General features: G+C 39.4%; 1 protein-coding gene across 1 annotated transcript in view; it reads right to left on the bottom strand.

The window, feature by feature from the left end:
• DNAH11 (dynein axonemal heavy chain 11) overlaps positions 1-17816 on the bottom strand; it is a 180998-nt gene that overhangs the window by 90958 nt on the left and 72224 nt on the right. The window contains exons 36-45 of the mRNA XM_060782106.2: positions 16770-16908; positions 15342-15434; positions 14839-15033; positions 13823-13900; positions 11236-11368; positions 8545-8672; positions 6855-7003; positions 4067-4217; positions 2149-2280; positions 396-569 (exon numbers count right to left, since the gene is read on the bottom strand). Of these exons, the coding sequence (XP_060638089.2) occupies positions 396-569; positions 2149-2280; positions 4067-4217; positions 6855-7003; positions 8545-8672; positions 11236-11368; positions 13823-13900; positions 14839-15033; positions 15342-15434; positions 16770-16908 (1372 nt within the window). The remainder of the gene's footprint in view (positions 1-395; positions 570-2148; positions 2281-4066; positions 4218-6854; positions 7004-8544; positions 8673-11235; positions 11369-13822; positions 13901-14838; positions 15034-15341; positions 15435-16769; positions 16909-17816) is intronic.

A 17816-nucleotide genomic window follows, 5' to 3' on the forward strand; every position in this document is an offset into this window, starting at 1 on the left:
TTTCTCAAAATTTCCAAAATCTCTTCCATGTTCATAAGCATACAACTAGAACAGCTAGTTGGTGACAAGGCAAATCAGCAAAGTACTCTGTGAAATTTCATACTTTGCCAATAATCTGGATGGCAAAATGCCTATTACTTTGTATTTATAAATGGTAAAATTCAATATATGAACTTATTTCACTGAAACCTATGTAAATAAAATACATTAAATTTGGTGTTCCATTTATAAATGCTATCTGTTTCCTCTCTTCCATTATGGGGGTAGCTTTATCACAATCTAAAAATAATACCCTAGGCAAATACATAATTTAAAAGAAGCATGCTTCCATGGGAAAAAATAATAAAACCTAAAGATATACCCATCGTATATTTTGAATAGAAACAGAAGAATACCTGCAAGGGTGTATCTGGATCCATGTCAAAACCAATAATTTTATCACTCCAGGGGAGGAATTTCTTAGTTCTGGGGTCAAGGTAATAATCAAAAATTGTACCATGGGATGGAAATTTCACAGCTTTCATCTCTTTCAGCCACCAGCGGCTGAATTCAGCTTGATAATTGGAAAGCTAGAAAAATGAATCCATAGTTTTGTTATGCTTTCTAAAGAAAATATTTAAACTCTTGAATGAATGCACTATCGAAACATAGGCAGCAAACTAAACAGTAAAATTGCTTAAAATTAACATCTTCCATGCTCCAATACAGATAAGTATTTATGCCAAGGAGAATGCCTGTCATTCTGCTTTAAAAGGTAATAAATTTAGATTACTTTCTTAAATCCCAATTGTTCATTATTTTACTGATTACATAATGTCCTGAAGAATTTAAAGAAGTTGTGCTAAGCAACCCAGACACTCTCCCCTTCTTCCCCAGGATGCTAGAATATAGCTCTCACATTTAACCTCATTATAAACCAGCAATTATTCTTGCCAACATCTAAAGAGAAAAAGAGCCCTATCCCTTTTCCCAGGAGGATTGATCTCTTCACAACATAAGACCCTTGCATCTATATATGTGACTGTGCAGCAGTAGCATAATGGGCCTCTAGTTACATATTTCGTTTGTATTACTGATAATCCAGGTTTAGATTAAAGCTTTTCCTATCAGCAATCCCAGTGGGCCCATGATTAATTCCTGAAATCCTGAGCTTTGTGGATTACCTCTAATACAACAACTGACATTAGGTCTCTCACCAGTAGGTTCAGGTGTAGGAAAAGTGTGGTTTTCAAGATGTAGTCACACTTTGTCTTCCATTTAGCCTTAGAATTTGTGTTGTGCACTTTCAAGTAATTCAGATTCAGGATGACTCCAAGGTGAACCTATAATGGTGTTTTCTGGGGCTGAATGTGTGTGATTTGCCTAAGTTGGATATCCATGGCTGAACAGAGAGTCCCTGGGTGGTTACAGACACGCTGTTATTCCAGGAGCATCCGTGTTTAAAAAACGTGGATTTCCTGGAGACCTATCTACACACACCCCAGAAAGTACGTGCTTTCTGGGGTAGGTATCCTGATGTTCTTCCGGGACTTCCCGGGAGAACACCAGGACACTGTAACCCCCTCACCAAAAGCCCCCTGAAACAGCGTAAAAAAACAAAAGAACTTACCCGGCCTCCATGAGATGGTTGCTGGAGCTCTCTCAATGTATACAAATGATGCTCCAGAAGAAGGGGGGAGTAGGAGCGATTTTCCTCCTTCCCTGCTTTCTCCTGGCACATCATTTGTATGTGCCAGAAGAACTCCTACAGCTGTCTCACAAAGGCTGCGTAAGTTCTTTTGTTTTTTTTAATGCTGTTTTGGGGGGGGGGGCTTTTGGGGAGGGGATTGATATTCCCTAATTTAGCCAGGAAAACTGTGGGAATACTGTCTGGAGTGCAGTCCAGACACCAAAAGTAGTGGCGCAGAATAAACCCACTATCAAATTAAATTGCCACAAACCAGGGGTTTCCTAATTTGCGCCCCCAGTCAAAACAAAGCCAATCTCTATATTTTCTTTACAGCCCATTTACAGGCACTATTTATAGGCACTACAGAGTTTATTTCAATAATGATTTCTGGGCAGAAGTCACAAAGCATGCACTAGAGCAATTATTTCTTTGGCTACACCTGGAAGTCCGTGGATATAAGTGAACACCTTCCTGCCTACCTGATCTTGAAAGAGAGCTCCTCCAAATGCCCATACACAGGCAAAAGCAAAATATATTTCATATAGATCTCTAGGACCATCAGGGGGTACATTTTCAGGAATCAGCAAGCAGTCAAGGAGTGAACACAGCATCTACAAAACAGAAAAGAAAGGGAACAAACAGCAAAACAAGACATGCAATGTATTAAGAGACTTCCATATTACCAAAAGAGAAATTTAGGAAACTGTCCTGGGCCAAGTCAAGACTATTGGTAATTTAGTTCAGTGCTATCTATAGGGCTTTGGTCTGATTTCCTGGCATACGTGGTCTAATTTCAAAAGCCTTCTGCAAGAAAATCAGTTCAGACCTCTATGCCCAGGGTGGAAAGAACAACATCATTTTTGTGTGTGTTTTTTTAAAGTATGCATTTAGAGTGTCTTATTTTGTGATAAGTTACTAGAAAGTAAATGCAGGCTCAATTGAGAAACCTGATTACTGAGAAACATATGTCAGAGGAAATTCCATTATGGAAGAAGAAATGGGTTAATCACAGGAAATCCATAAATCCTTCCTCACCCAGAGATGTGGTTTCAACCAACAGGCAGGATAGGCATTGTAGATGGGTTGGGGCCATTCCTCCTAGTGGGTCACAGTGTTGTGAGGTTGTGTTACTTCTGATTCCAGGATTTGCTTTAAAAGCAGCAATCCTTTGATGGTTGTTGGCTTGGAAAGGTTGTGGGAGCGCATCATGTTTTGTGGTGATTTGAATCAGTTTAGAACCATTTTTGACAAAAACATTAAACGGGTTAAACCCTTGTGCTGGAAGGACTCAAGACTGATAGGTAGGAGATCTGAATCCAGGGAGAGCTTAGATGACCTCCTTTGTCAGCTCCAGCTCCCCATATAGGGACATGAGAGAAACCTCGCACAAGTATGGCAAAACATCAACACATCTGGGCATCCCCTGGGCAACGTCGTTGCAGATGGTCCATTCTCCCACACCAGTTTCTCAAGTCGCTCCTGGCACAGAAAAAAAAAACCCCAAACCACCGAGCTACTATGCCTTCTGAATTATATAAATTATTCTGATTGCCACACTAGTTCAGCATCATATGAGGGTGCATTTAGAAGATGAAATATTAGAATAACCTTTTTCATACAAATCTCTCCACATATATTGTTTTTTAATTGGTTTCCCGCCTATTCTGCCTCCAAACAGTTTAGCTTAAAACATTAAAGACATCAATTTTCTTAGACATTAAAATACCATGATATATGCAGCCCCAATGTTAAACTCTTGTGCCGGCAGGACTGCTGACCAAAAGGTTGAATGTTTGAATCCGGGGAGAGGGGTGAGCTCCCCTCTACCAGCTCCAGCTTCTTATGCGGGGACATGAGGGAAGCCTCCCACAGGATGATAAAACGTGATAAAACATCTGGACATCCCCTGGGCAACGTCCTTGCAGATAGCCAATTCTCTCACACCAGAAGCAACTTTTTCACAAAAAAACCTCCCAGTGATATATACTAACACAAACAATATTTAATAAATATCAAATTACCCATAATCTTCTTTTGATTATTTATTTATTCCACTTTATTTCTACCACGCCTTTCATAGGAACTCAAAGTGGCTCACAATTACATGATTTCATCCTATCAGATATATCTATGGGAGGAAGCCTCACGAAATGTGAGGGACTTAGATTTCACAGATAATGTGATGAAATGCAAAATTTATAGCAGTGATTTCAGTTTTTTCATGCTTGCATAGCAATAGCAACAGCAACAGACTGCAGACAAATTCTATTGGCTTTATTTTCTGATTTCCTTCACATTCATTTTGCTCATTGACATTTCCCCTCTGCTGCTAATACCTACATTGGTATATTCACACCAATAGGATTGCATTGAGTGTCTGTACAATTAAAATCATACCTGCACCATGCTATTCTCAGGAATGGGAGTGATAGTTTTAAAGTTTGTTCTGAGCTGATCCAAGCATAGGGAGACATATTTTTCAAACAGGATTGTCAAATGTGCCTTTTCAGATTGGTTACTCCTTTGTTCTATCCAGCTTGCAACATAGCTGAAAAAAATAAAAAATAAAAATATTTAATTAAAAACCCACTTTGTCAGAGTTGAGGCCTTTTTCAGTATTTGCACAGTTCAGGAGCAATTGTCCAATTGGCTTAAAAGCAAGCAGAAATGATACTGTACTTTCTGGGCCAGCAGCAATGTCCTGTTAAACTATCTCTGCATAAAGATAATTATTTCTGGGGAAAAATGAAGATTTGTAGTACAACCAAAAACTAATTACAGAAAAAATCTTGACTTGTTGAAAACCATAAAAAACAAAGAAATACATAATGCATGCATGCACATACCAGTCTATTAAAATATCTGCAATTTGCCTTCATAGAATCCTTTAACATAAGGGATCAGAGAAGCAGAAACCAAAATAAATAGTGCTGGTTGTGACAAAAAAAAGCCTTTCATGGCCTGGTATACAAAAGTCAGCCAGCTACTAAAGAATGCAATCAAAAAGAAAAATGTATATAGCCACACCAAAAGTTCAAAGATAGAGACACCAGATCTTCAAAGTATTTCACAGTATGGGTTTGGTTTATTTCACATGATTGGGTCTTGCTAAAGAGAAGGTCCTTGCTGCAGTTTGACTAATGATCCAGAAAAACATCCAGTTGAATATGTTCTGATAGGTTGTTTTTGTATGATGAAATCTGAGAAGCTGATATAAATGAGTAACAAACTTTCTGGTAATGAGTTTCATCACAGGACAAGCTGTGCAGGTAATGGTTGGCGAGCTGTTAGGGTAGTGGTTCTCAACCTGTGGGTCCCCAGATGTTTTGCCCTTCAACTCCCAGAAATCTTTACAGCTGATAAACTGGCTGGGATTTCTGGGAGTTGTAGGCCAAAAAACCTGGGGACTCACAGGTTGAGAACCACTATGTTAGGGGAATATGCCAGTGGCACGTTAACCTTACTCTGTTTTTGGTTGCTGTGGATGTTCATATTATATTTTTTCTCCTATAGGAATAAAAGCCCTACTCCAGATTTTCTACAGAGGCACTGAAGGATCCCTTGATTTCCCTGTGTTTTGCTGAGAATTTGGGGGATAGCAGAAGCATCTAGTGATGTCTCCATCACTAAGATATCTGGACAACCCCTGTAGAGTTCCATATATGAAACTACTACTCTGCATTGAGCCATGCAGGAGTTTGTCCAATGTTTTGAATACAGTTGCCTGGAAGTTTGCAACAGGCAACAACTAAGGTAAAGGTAAAGGTTTCCCCTGATATTAAGTCCAGTTGTGTCTGGCTCTGGGGGTTGGTGCTCATCTCCATTTCTAAGCTGAAGAGCCAGTGTTGTTCATAGACACCTCCAAGGTCATGTCGCCAGCATAACTTCATGGAGCGCTGTTACCTTCCTACCGGAGCAGTACCTATTGAGCTACTCACATTTGCATGTTTTCGAACTGTTAGGTTGGCAGAAGCTGGGACTAACAGCGGGAGTTCATGCTGCTCCCCGGATTCGAATCTACAACATTTTGGTCAGCAAGTTCAGCAGCTCAGTACTTTAACTCACTGCACCACTGGGGGTGCCTTAGGCATAAACTAAATTTCTTACAAAATCAACAATTCAAATTTATTTATTTATTTATTTGCCTCATTTATATCCAAACCCTTTATATCACCATGAAGGGGCTCAGAGAAGCTCACAACAAAGGCACAATTCAATGCCTTAAATACATCTCTCTTAAATAATTACTTAAAATCACACAATCCAAAAACATATACCAGGAGGTATTCCAATTGTCATTTAAATAACATCATTCATACAGTCAAAACATGTGTAGGATGCATTGAGACATCAAACTAAAACATGTGTAGGATGCATTGAGACATCAAGCTCATCACAACAAAAACAAGTAACACCTCTTCCTTCTACCTGCCCCTCTGACAAAGCTATGATTTTTACAGATCATTTTTATTAACATGGTTAATTGCATTGTGTAACCTGGCAGGATCTGATTAATCCTGACTATAATGTGTTTGAAACAAGCCAATTTCAAACCGGTTTATGAAATTGGCTTGTTTCAACAGGAGCTAGTGTTTTCATCTCAATAAACCACAATTTATTACAATCATGGTATTGCTGGCTAGAGATGATGGGAATTTCTCAACAATATGTTCCCAAAGTCTGGTTTTACTGTGACATTCAAATATGGCCCAAAATTTTGGGTAGGTTTTTTTTTTATGTCAGGAGCGACTTGAGAAACTGCAAGTCGCTTCTGGTGTGAGAGAATTGGCTATCTGCAAGGACCTTGCCCAGGGGATGCCCGGATGCTTTGATGTTTTACCATCCCTGTGGGAGGCTTCTCTCATGTCCACGCATGGGAAGCTGGAGCTGACAGAGGGAGTTCATCCGTGCTCCTCCCAGATTTGAACCACAGACCTGTCTGTCTTTGGTTCTGCTGACACAAGGGTTTAACCCATTGTGCCACCGAGGGCTCTGTTGAGTAGGTAATAATCTATGTTTGTATGAGCAAACCAAGTGAAAAGTTCTGGTTATTTCTTACAAGAGTTGGCAATACAAACACAGGCAAAAAAAATCCTTTATGTACATCCCACTAAAGCTGATAGCAGAATGGCATTGTTCCCTTTGATTTTATGCTACTTTAAAAATAAAAATAAAAATTACTTACGGATTCCAACCAAGGTCCTGTGGGTTCACATATAAAATACCTGCTCTAGAAACTGTAGCAGGAGTAGCTGTTTTCAAATGATGTATCTCAAACAGCAGCCTCATTGATGGAGTTAGAGGAATCCGTTCATTGCTGGCCAGAGTCAGCACCTACCATGAACATTGTAACTGAAAGTTAGTGCACACATTCTAACAATGAATTAGAAAATTGCTACCTTGAGAACATCTCTTCATTTTTAAGGATTTATCTATTTAATTAGTTACCGACTTATTTTCCCCCCAGTATGGGTCACAAAGAAACTTAAAGCTGAACAATGAATAAATGAAAGTTCTTGTGTTGAGGCAAACCATGCAGACACATGTTCAAATGTGGTACCATTATAAGGTGCCTTGTTAGGGAAGTAACAAAGATTGAGTCAATTCATAACCTGAGATTTGTCCATGGTATTTACAGCTGTGTAAAATTGCAAACTTGTATGATAAAAAGGTCCTCAATACATCAAATTAAAAAGTATTGAAAACTGATATGCAGTACCTACAGAATGAGTAAAAGAAATCTCAGGAGGTTCAATACTTCCCCAGTCTTTTTATACCTGCATATTAAGGGTTTGCATCCCATCTCTTTCTTAAAATATGGCAGGTTTCTCTCTCCTCCATTCCTTTCCCTCTCCCACTTATCATGCCTCATGCAACATTTCATGCCAAATCTCAGAAACAGATTTTAGAATTTCTCATGCAATATCCCAGAAGCTGATTTTTTTTAACCAATTCTCACTTATCATCCTTACTATCAATATCATTATCATCATCATTAAAGTGTCAAAGTGCTTTAGAAAGTAGCTGTGTTTATTTTTGGTAGCCATCTTTACTGCCCTTTGAAAAACACATTTTTTTATTAGTGAAACTATTGGGTTAATTTAAACTGATCTGAGAAATGGGACTGAGAATCTTTGGAGCCCATCAGAGGGATCTCCCAAAAACAAACAAGCAAACCCACAGCAACAAAACCAGGGTTTCCAGGTGACTTTTCCCTATCTAGGGGTGCAATTATCGATATTCTTTACTCCCATTATCAAAAGAGACACATACATATATTTGACAAAATTTGGTGATAGTGATTTGTGGAAATTACTTTATATAAAATGCAAGTAGGGAGGGAAATGGGCTCTTCTTGGCTAAAGAAGCCTCCAATTTTACAAAATCACACACACACACACACACAGTCTCTCTTTTTCTTTTAGAGAGCATGGCATCGGAGTGTAAGAAGCAACATAGGCTATTTTGGGGAATCCTAATGAACTACATTATGTTTAAAGGCTGATGGATGCATTTTCAGTCTCCTCCTCTGGTTCTTGCTAGACCTGGATAGAAAAGTGTTTATGTTTGATACTGAGGAGAGCACATGAGTCTGAGACTCACTGCTGCATGTGTGGGACTACCGCATTACAAAAAGGTGGGAGATTGCAATTAAGCAATGCCTTCTGATTGGGAAGATCAAAAATGGTACAAAGGAGAGTTTGGGGAAATTGATTTTTTGGTCTATGTCACTCCAAATTTCAAATGGCTGTGGACTTGTGAAAGTAATACCTAAACTAGAGAAAACACTACCCTGCTATTATAATAAAAAACATACTAGAAGACAAACTAGAAAATGAACATGAAATAAAATTTTGACTTTTCAAAATTTTCACCTTATTATCATCCATAACAGTATTCAGTGATTCAATCCACATGGGATCTATGTCCCCATCTAAGACAATCCACTTTGGCCAACTATGGGTAATATTAGCTTGCTCTCTCAAAAGAGACGATAATAGTCCTGGAAAATATATGCAGAATGTCATTGAACAAAATAACTTTTAAATGGTAAGAGTCACAAGTTTTCAGCTCAAGAATTCAGCAGGCATATCCATGCATTTCTATGTATGCAATGACATTCTCTCAAGACATGTTCCCAAAATATGATATACATTATTTACATCAACAGGCTATCTAAAAGTTCATCTACCCTTGTCTGAACCTGCCTATAATTGGCTGTTTTCATTAGAGGTCCTGTCATATATTCTAACAGCAAGGGAACTCTAGACAGATAGTAATACAATAATAAACTTTATTTATATACTGCCCTATCTCCCCAAAGGGACACAAGAGTAAGACATTTCTATAGCAGCATGTTTCTGATCTGTATGCACAGCTGTGAAAGTTGGACAGTGAAGAAAGCTAATAAGAAGAAAATAAATTCATTTAAAATGTGGCGCTGGAAGAGAGTTCTGCAGATACTATGGACCACTAAGATAAAAATGAATTTATCTGTGAGAAAACCAAGTCTCAACTCTAGCTTGAAAGTAACCAAGATGACTAAAATGAGGCTGTCATTCTTTGGATGTATCAGGAGATGGCGTTACGCATTGTAAAAAATCCATAAAGTGGAATTATGTAAGAAAGGACCTGCATTACAGGTAAATAGACTCCATCAAGGAAGTCATGGCCCTGAATTAGCAAGATTTCAGTAGGGCAGGTGATGACTGTCATAGGTCAAAGTTTATCTGATAATAAGTGACCAACTATAAATATTATTTCAATTAATGTCTTGGGTTTTATTGCCAAACTGCTTCACAAAGAAAAAATAATAATGTCAGGAAAGAGATAAGCTGGTATATTTCTATGTCCAGTTTTTAAAAACAGAGTAGATATTTCTAGTAGGTTTCATATGCAGTCTGAAATGTTACCGTGAGTCTGCATTATGTCATTTACTTGCATATATAGGTACTAGCTGTACCCGCCACGCGTTGCTGTGGCCAACCTTCCCCCTATCTCCCCTTCTTTCCCTCCTTCCTTCACTCCCTGTTTCCTTCCTTCCTTCCTTCCCGTCTTTCCTTCTCTCCTTCCTTCCTTCTCTATCGCTTTCCTTCCTTCCCCCTTTTTCTTTCTCTTCTACTGTCTCTCTTTTCTTCCTTCTCTCTTTCTTCCTTTCTTTCCCTCCTTCTTTCTCTACATCTTATCCCCTTCCTTCCCTCCCTCTTTCCTTCCTTCTTCCTTTTTCTCTTCTGCAGTCTCTCTTTTCTTCGTTCTCTCTTTCCTTCCCTCGCTCTGTCTCTACATCTTCCCCCTTCCTTCGCTCCTTCTTTCCTTCCTTCTTTCCCTTTTTTCTTTCCTTCTCTTCTTCCTTCTCTAACTTTCCTTCCTCCCCCTTTTTTCTTTCCCTTCCTCTTTCCTTTCTTCCTTTTCTACCTCATTCCTTCCTTCCTTCTTTCTTTCCCTCCCTCTTTCTCTCCCTTCTTCCTTCACAGATTAGAAGGGGGCGTGGCTTGGAGGTAAGGTGAGGGGTAAGAGGGAGGAGGGGATGGGGGATGGGTTTAGAAGGGGGCGTGGCTTGGAGGTAAGGTGAGGGGTAAGAGGGAGGAGGGGAGGGGGGATGGGTTTAGAAGGGGGTGTGGCTTGGAGGTAAGGTGAGGGGTAAGAGGGAGGAGGGGAGGGGGATGGGTTTAGAAGGGTGCGGGGCTTGGAGGTAACATGAGGGGTAAGAGGGAGGAGGGGAGGGGGGATGGGTTTAGAAGGGGGCGTGGCTTGGAGGTAAGGTGAGGAGTAAGAGGGAGGAGGGGAGGGGGGATGGGTTTAGAAGGGGGCGGGGCTTGGAGGTAACGTGAGGGGTAAGAGGGAGGAGGGGAGGGGGATGGGTTTAGAAGGGGGCGGGCTTGGAGGTAACGTGAGGGGTAAGAGGGAGGAGGGGAGGGGGGATGGGTTTAGAAGGGGGCAGGGCTTGGAGGTAATGTGAGGGGTAAGAGGGAGGAGGGGAGGGGGGATGGGTTTAGAAGGGGTGCCGCACGGGGGGGGGGGGGGTGAGGGCGCGCGCGTGTGTGTGTACTGCGCCGGGGGTGAGGGGGGTGCGTGTGTGTGTGTGTGTGTGTGTGTGCCGCGCAGGGGGGTGAGGGGGGTGTGCGCGCGCGCGTGTGTGCCACGCAGGGGGGATGAGGGGGGCGCGCGCGTACGTGTATGTGCCGGGGGGTGAGGGGGCGCGCACGCGTGTGTGTGTGTGTGTGCTCCGCCGGGGGGGGAGGGTGAGGGGCCATATGTGCGCGCGCGTCGGAGAGTTTGCGCCAGTGCGCATGCTCAGTTGCTTTCCCGTTTTTTTGTGGTTGTTGTTGTGTGGTTTTGATTTCTGAGTGGATTAGTTTGTACCTAGTGGGTTGTCCTTGGGGCATGGCAATTTTGGTAGAGTTTTGTGGAGGGGTTTTAGAGTTTTGCTTCCCCGTTGGACGCCAGTAGGAAATTTATATATATAGATAACACAGTAAAAAAGGGAGAAGTTTCAGAAACTGTAGGGAATGATGGAGATTATATAAAATATCATTGCCAAAAATATAAATACATTTCCCACTTACCATCTTTCCATTCTCGGGTTGCATGATGTATAAAACCAAAGAGTTCATCAGTAGTCACAGCTTTTGGGTTCAAGTCATTCCATACAGGCTTCTGTTTCATGTTCACATAAGTCCTGTTCAGTGTTTTCAGAATCTGATGAACAAAAGGCATGGTGGGGAGCTTGTTAACGATCAAGTTTCATACTTGGTCTCTTGGAAACCATGCCAATTTTATCATAAACACTTCTTAGTCGAGTCTTTCCCTAAAGTATAGGATTGCAGAGCTTTTCTTATTTTGGAGGCTTGAAGGAACACTTAGCACCGCGAATTATGTTCAATAGACTTTCTCACTACAACTGTCTCCCACAAATCTATATTATTCCCGTCTTTCAGGAAGAAGGTTAAAACATGGCTGTGGGACTACAATCTGAATTATGTGATTTTAATTGATGTTTTAATAATTAATGTTTAATTGTATGGATTTAATTGTATTTGTTTATATTTATTATTTATATGTATTGGCATTGAATTGCTGCCTGGTGAAAGGCTGCCTTTTAGAGCGAGAAGAGTGGGATACAAATATGTGAAATAATAAATAAATAAATAATATTTCTAAATCCTAATATATAGTAGTACTCTTTTCCTTTCTATATGTACACACACAACTTCCACAATAATTATGGATCACTAAGATAACAATGCATGAGTCTTTGAGAAAATCAAGTCTGAACTCTAGCTAGAAAGTAAACTGAATTTGTTTACTGGTCGTTGGTTTCAATTCCTTTTATATACATTGTTATGATGTTCTTGTTTTATTTTGTTATATTGCTGTTTTGCATTTTATTATGTTACTTTTTAACTGTGTTGTTCAGGCTTGGCCCCATGTAAGCCACCCTGAGTCCCTATGGGGAGATGGAGGTGGGGTATACAAATAAAGTTATTATAATATTATTATTGCATCATTGTTTGTGGTGTTTTAAAAATTGTGAACCTCTTTTATCAGAAATTTCCCCAAGACAAAAAAAAAAGAAAGTTTCTAATAAAGTGGACAATAGCTCTGTCATACATTATGGAAAATATCTGACTTTTCTTAAGCTTTACAGATGGAGCAGGAATAATAGGATACTGACAAACATAGTGCCAAATAGCACACTGCATGAAATGCATACTGCACAACCAAATGCAACTTTTTTTTAAACTCTAAGGCTCTGCAGCCCTGATGCAAATGGGTTCGACAATCATGGTTGAGAAGGTTTAAACCATTCAATCAGGTATTTTTTTCAGAGATGCTTCCACTCCCTACATTACTGATAAAACTGCCCAAAATCCTCCATTAATGTCAATGCCTTCCTGCCTGCCTTCCTGTCTGCCTGCCTGCCTTTTTAAAAAAAAACGAGAGCCATGCCATGGCAGACAAAAACTGAGAGTGGGATGATAAAATCTCCCTTTATTATTCCAGTCTCAATCTATGCTGAACTGAATACGAGTGAATGAAGGAGTTGTTTATTGTACTAGCCATAGGCTAGGACATCAAATAATATACAGCTTTAAAAAGTACAGTATACACTTTCCAATATAAACATTAAAACTTGTTCCCTAAACTAGCTGTTTCAAATTACAATAGCCGTGAAAATCCCCACAGACATGATAACAATAACAAAATCTGATTTGTATTATCCCAAACTGTTTCCATTTCCATTTCTAGCCTTTGCTGTGGACTTTACAAATTTAGTTCTGATATTTTTGGGCTGCAACTGCAAATGTGGCAACCTTTAATGTTATATTTTTTGAATAATCCACTAACAGGTCACAGGCAACTGCTGACTGCTGCCATGCTGTCCTTTCTTCCGGATGGACTCCCAGGAGATTGCTTCTAACGGCAATGTAGCAGATAGTGTATTAAATCTTCTCCCCCCCCCCCCCACTCACAAATACAAAGTCTTTGAGCATGTGGGACCCCTCTATATCTCCCCTCTAGCCAGGCTGATGGCATTGTCTGGAAGCGCAGGGCTGTAAATACTTTCCTGAGGACTACAGACTTTAACTCTTGAAGATATTGTTGGCAATATTGGTTACTCTTTATTAGGGAATATTAAGTAGTGAAACCCTGCTGTTTACAAGCCCACAAGTTGTCAGATGCAACCATCTCAAAGATTTTATCTCTAATCGCCTTCTTGTCCAACTGCAATAGGGTTGTTGTTGAACTGAATACACATACTTGAACATAAAAAGAGATGTCTAGCTTCACACTATAACACAGCATATACTTTGACCTACAGAATGCATGTATCCTAAATATAATCACCATGGATATCAGATTTAGAGTATGCTAGGCTGTTTCAACAGAGACTATATTTTCAGTTTTAAATAAAAGCTACACCAATACTTAACATTTTCCCAACAGATTAATGTTTGCATTTTATGTTCTATATGTTTAAAATGATAAAAAAAATTCCCAATGTCAGAAATAGCTGAGAAATAGTTGTGGGTTCAATTTTAACCTAGGGAGTATGGGTTTGGCTGGAGTGAAACTCATGGAAGATAATTTCCCCATGTAAAATGCTTCTTGAAACACTTGAAAAAAAAGTAACATGGGTATATGTCATACCTTGCTCTTCCCTGTGCCTGCATTTCCCACTACAAAGACAGAATGACGCACTGCCAGGAGCTCCTCAAGCTGAACGACCTGCCAAACAGAATTAATATACAGGTGGTGATTTTCCTTCCTTGTCCTCCCATTGACATTAAGACACTAATTACTTTCTCACCTAGCAGTGGCCCCTGCTCCTTTAGTCAGGAAACAAAAGCACTACTTTCCTCAAATATCTTCAAATTGAGTAACCTGAAGAAGGCATACAAGTTTCACACAACTTTTTCACCCAGTTTTTGCGCCTACTGTTTTGAATTAACAATAATAAATAATAAATGTTATTTGTACCCTGCCACCGAAGGGACTCAGGGCAGCTCACAAAGCACTCTGAACTACCGCACATAAAATAAATAATACGTAGGCATAAAAATGATAATAACATGAGGTCATAATCGCAATCACACATGAAATTATATGAATGGATATCAAGAAATGAAAGTAAAGTGTCATTATTTCGTAACAGTTTGTACGCCTTTAGCTAGTTACACTGAACGAAGCACTGACAACAGCTTTCACTAACGTTGACAGGAATGGCAAACGGAGGCTAAAATCTGCATCTTTTACAATGTTTTAGGAACAAGCATGAAGAAAAACTAAAAGAGCAATGTGGTTCTAAAGCTTAAAAAGTGCAATTAATGGTTTTAAAGTATATAATTTGAATTACTTTGCCAGACTTTCCTGGCAAGGTGTCTGTGTGTGAAAAAAATTATTAGTAATGCAAAGTAATGGCAGAACACTCCCCTTTGTTTTTAGATAAATATCTGCTGCATGCTTTTATTGAAATATGGACCTTTGCTTATGAAAATGGTCTGCATACTTGTAGGACTGTTATTGAATTACCTACACTTTCAAGTCACAATAGGAATACTGGAGTATTTTAAATAAGAATAACCTTCACATTCATTTCCATCTGTCTGCAGTTATTTTGATTGAAATGCTTAAGGGGCGTAATTAAAGGCAATGAATTGTTTTACTTTGAGAATAAAGCTCTCCTCGGGCTGCAAGTGAAGCTCCAGGGTGGATTGTTTAACCATCTGTTCGAACTGAAGGTCCCTCTTCCTTGGAACGTCCAGAGCTGGAAACAGGTCACTGATCAAACCCATGAAAACAGGGACATCGTCTGTCACTATCTTGGGCAAGTTGAAGTCCCTCAAGGCTCGCATAAGTACCTGGAAAAGGACAGTAAGCCACATATTATCATAATAGCAGGGCTTTCAATCAACTGTTTCTGAATGCTTTTAAAAGGTAACACAGACGCATTTACTTCTATGGGAAGCTCCGAAATATTTTTTTTAAAATAAGAGAAAAGCATATGCTTCTACAGAAAGCTCATAAGCATTTAAAGAAACATTACTGACTAATGAGCAAAAATGAAGATTTATTTGAACAGATACACTTTTAGGATTAAAAACAAAGCTGGAGAATTAAATTGCAGGATGCATATTTATGAACCGCAGATGAATATTACTGTACATACCTGATCTTCGGGTCTGGTCTTGTCTCCTCGCTTCAGAGAACCAGCAACTACCAAGACAGACTTAACCGCTCGAAGGCCCCAGTCATAGTGATCCTATAATGCAATTACATAGAAAATTTTAAAGGGTACTGCATTTTTACAATGTGTGGACCAATTTTATTCTGTTCTCTTTCACTGTTGCTGCTATAGATGTAATTCTTGCTTCAGTAAAGAGGAAGTAAGGAGCTCCATACAGTCATGCCGGCCATATGACCTTGGAGGCGTCTACAGGCAATGCTGGCTCTTCGGCTTAGAAATGGAAATGAGCACCAATCCCCAGAGTTGGACATGACTGAACTTAACGTCAACGGAAAATCATTACCTTTACCTTAGGGATGAGATAAGTTATGATCTTGAAAAGAAGAATATTCCTCCAAGGATGCCTTCAAAACTGTACATGATCAAGCTTGATAAAATAGTGAAGAATAGAGACATCACACTGGCAACGAGGATCCGCATAGTTAAAGCAATGGTATTCCCCGTAGTGACCTACTGATGTGAGAGGTGGACCGTAGGGAAGGCTGAGCAAAGGAAGATAGATGCTTTTGAACTATGGTGTTGGAAGAAAGTGCTGAGAGTGCCTTGGACAGCGAGAAGATCCAACAAGTCCAAACTTCAAGAAAAAAAGCCTGACTGCTCATTGGAGGGAAGAATAGTAGATAACAAGATGAAGTACTTTGGCCACATCATGAGAAGAAAGGAAAGCTTAGAGAAGACAACTATGCTGGGGAAAATGGAAGGAAAAAGGAAGAGGGGCCGACCAAGGGCAAGATGGATGGATGGTATCCTTGAAGTGGATTGACTTTGAAGGAGCCGGGGGTGGTGATGGCCAACAGGGAACTCTGGCATGGGCTGGTCCATGAAGTCACAAAGAGTAGAAAACAACTGAATGAATGAACAACAACAACAACAACAACAACAACAACAACAACACTTTGTATACACTGAAATAAGAACATAAAAGCATTTATTTATATGCTGATTTTCTCTCAAAGTGTGTTTGAACACAGAAATGTATCACAGTGAGACTGCAATGGTCTAATCAAGCATAAATTTTGATTTCTTGGATCTTTCCCCCTTACACTTGAGGTTTTACTTTCAAAATATAGGGAATTCAAAGTAACCCTAAGTCTTTGTTATTTAAAATTGCTTCAGGTATTTAAATATCAATCTTAAATGTACATTTACCAGGAATATAATAAGGTGTCAAAAGGTGTATTCTATTTCAGAGAAAGCCTTCTCTCTGCAAGCATTGTGAATAAAACTGAGTAATTGTTTGCTTTCTAATGCACTATAAGACCTTTTCAGTTTGTTATGAAATTGAGATTACAGCCCAACACCATTTTATTAGCATTGGTAAAGCCCGAAGGTCCGAAGGAACTCCCTTACCTGTTTGGAGAGAAGTTCTCTACAGAGAGTATACAAGCTAATAAACTTCTTGGCTAACAAGCGTGCATCAACAAATCCCTCAGCAACCAACATAATTTCACAGATTAGTTCAATGTCAGGTACAACCATTGCACAGGGCCTTTAAAAAAAAAAAGGAAAACCAGAGGTCATAGTCTCATCATTGTGAACACTAGACACAAAAATCCTCTGAATTTGAGACAGTGATGTCTATAAATATATTTGCATAGTTTAAAAGAGTCACAATTATATATGGCATTCAGTGCTAACAAGGACATTCTTTCAAAACAAAAAGACAGATAATCATGCATTGCTGGTTATTAATATTTTCTGCTTATATTGTTTCAAAAGAGACAGGGGAAGAGTTCAGACTTTTCAAGTCGAATTCCACAGAACCCACAGAGAAAAACCACATAAATAAATATAGGATGCTGTGTCGTTTAACAAGGTGGTAGTTCATGTTAGCAAAAGCAGCCAAGAAAATGATGTAATTTCTACTATTAAAGGACCTGATTGCCCTATCTGGGTGCCATGTTTTGGACTAAACTGAATTTTCAAACTCGAGACAGAGGTAGCCCAATGTATTGCAGAAGTTTAGCCTTGAGATTACCAGTAGATGCACCACCATCGTTAGAAGGAGCATGGCTGGTGTAATAGCTGATGCTAAAAAAAATGCACATATCTATAATGCATACTTTGAGTAAGAATTAATAATTCCTGCATATGTCAAAATGAAGGACTTCTACATGTCTTTCCACCTCAAAATAAAGGAACGTAATAACTAATCAATTTAGCTCATGTACACCTCTATTAGGAGAGCCAGCATGTTTGGGAAATCAGAAATTCTTTAAAGATTTAGGTCAATGGACTATGATTATGGGATATCATGGTTCAAATCATCACATAGCCATGGAAACCCAGTGAGTGATCTTGAACAAGTCACACTATCATCTAAGGCCCCTTCTACACTACCATATATAAGATCCAGACTATCTGCTTTGAACTGGATTATATGGTAGTGTAGACTCA

The sequence above is a fragment of the Anolis sagrei genome, chromosome 6 (genome assembly GCF_037176765.1).
Source record: "Anolis sagrei isolate rAnoSag1 chromosome 6, rAnoSag1.mat, whole genome shotgun sequence".
Taxonomy (NCBI): Eukaryota; Metazoa; Chordata; class Lepidosauria; order Squamata; family Dactyloidae; genus Anolis; species Anolis sagrei.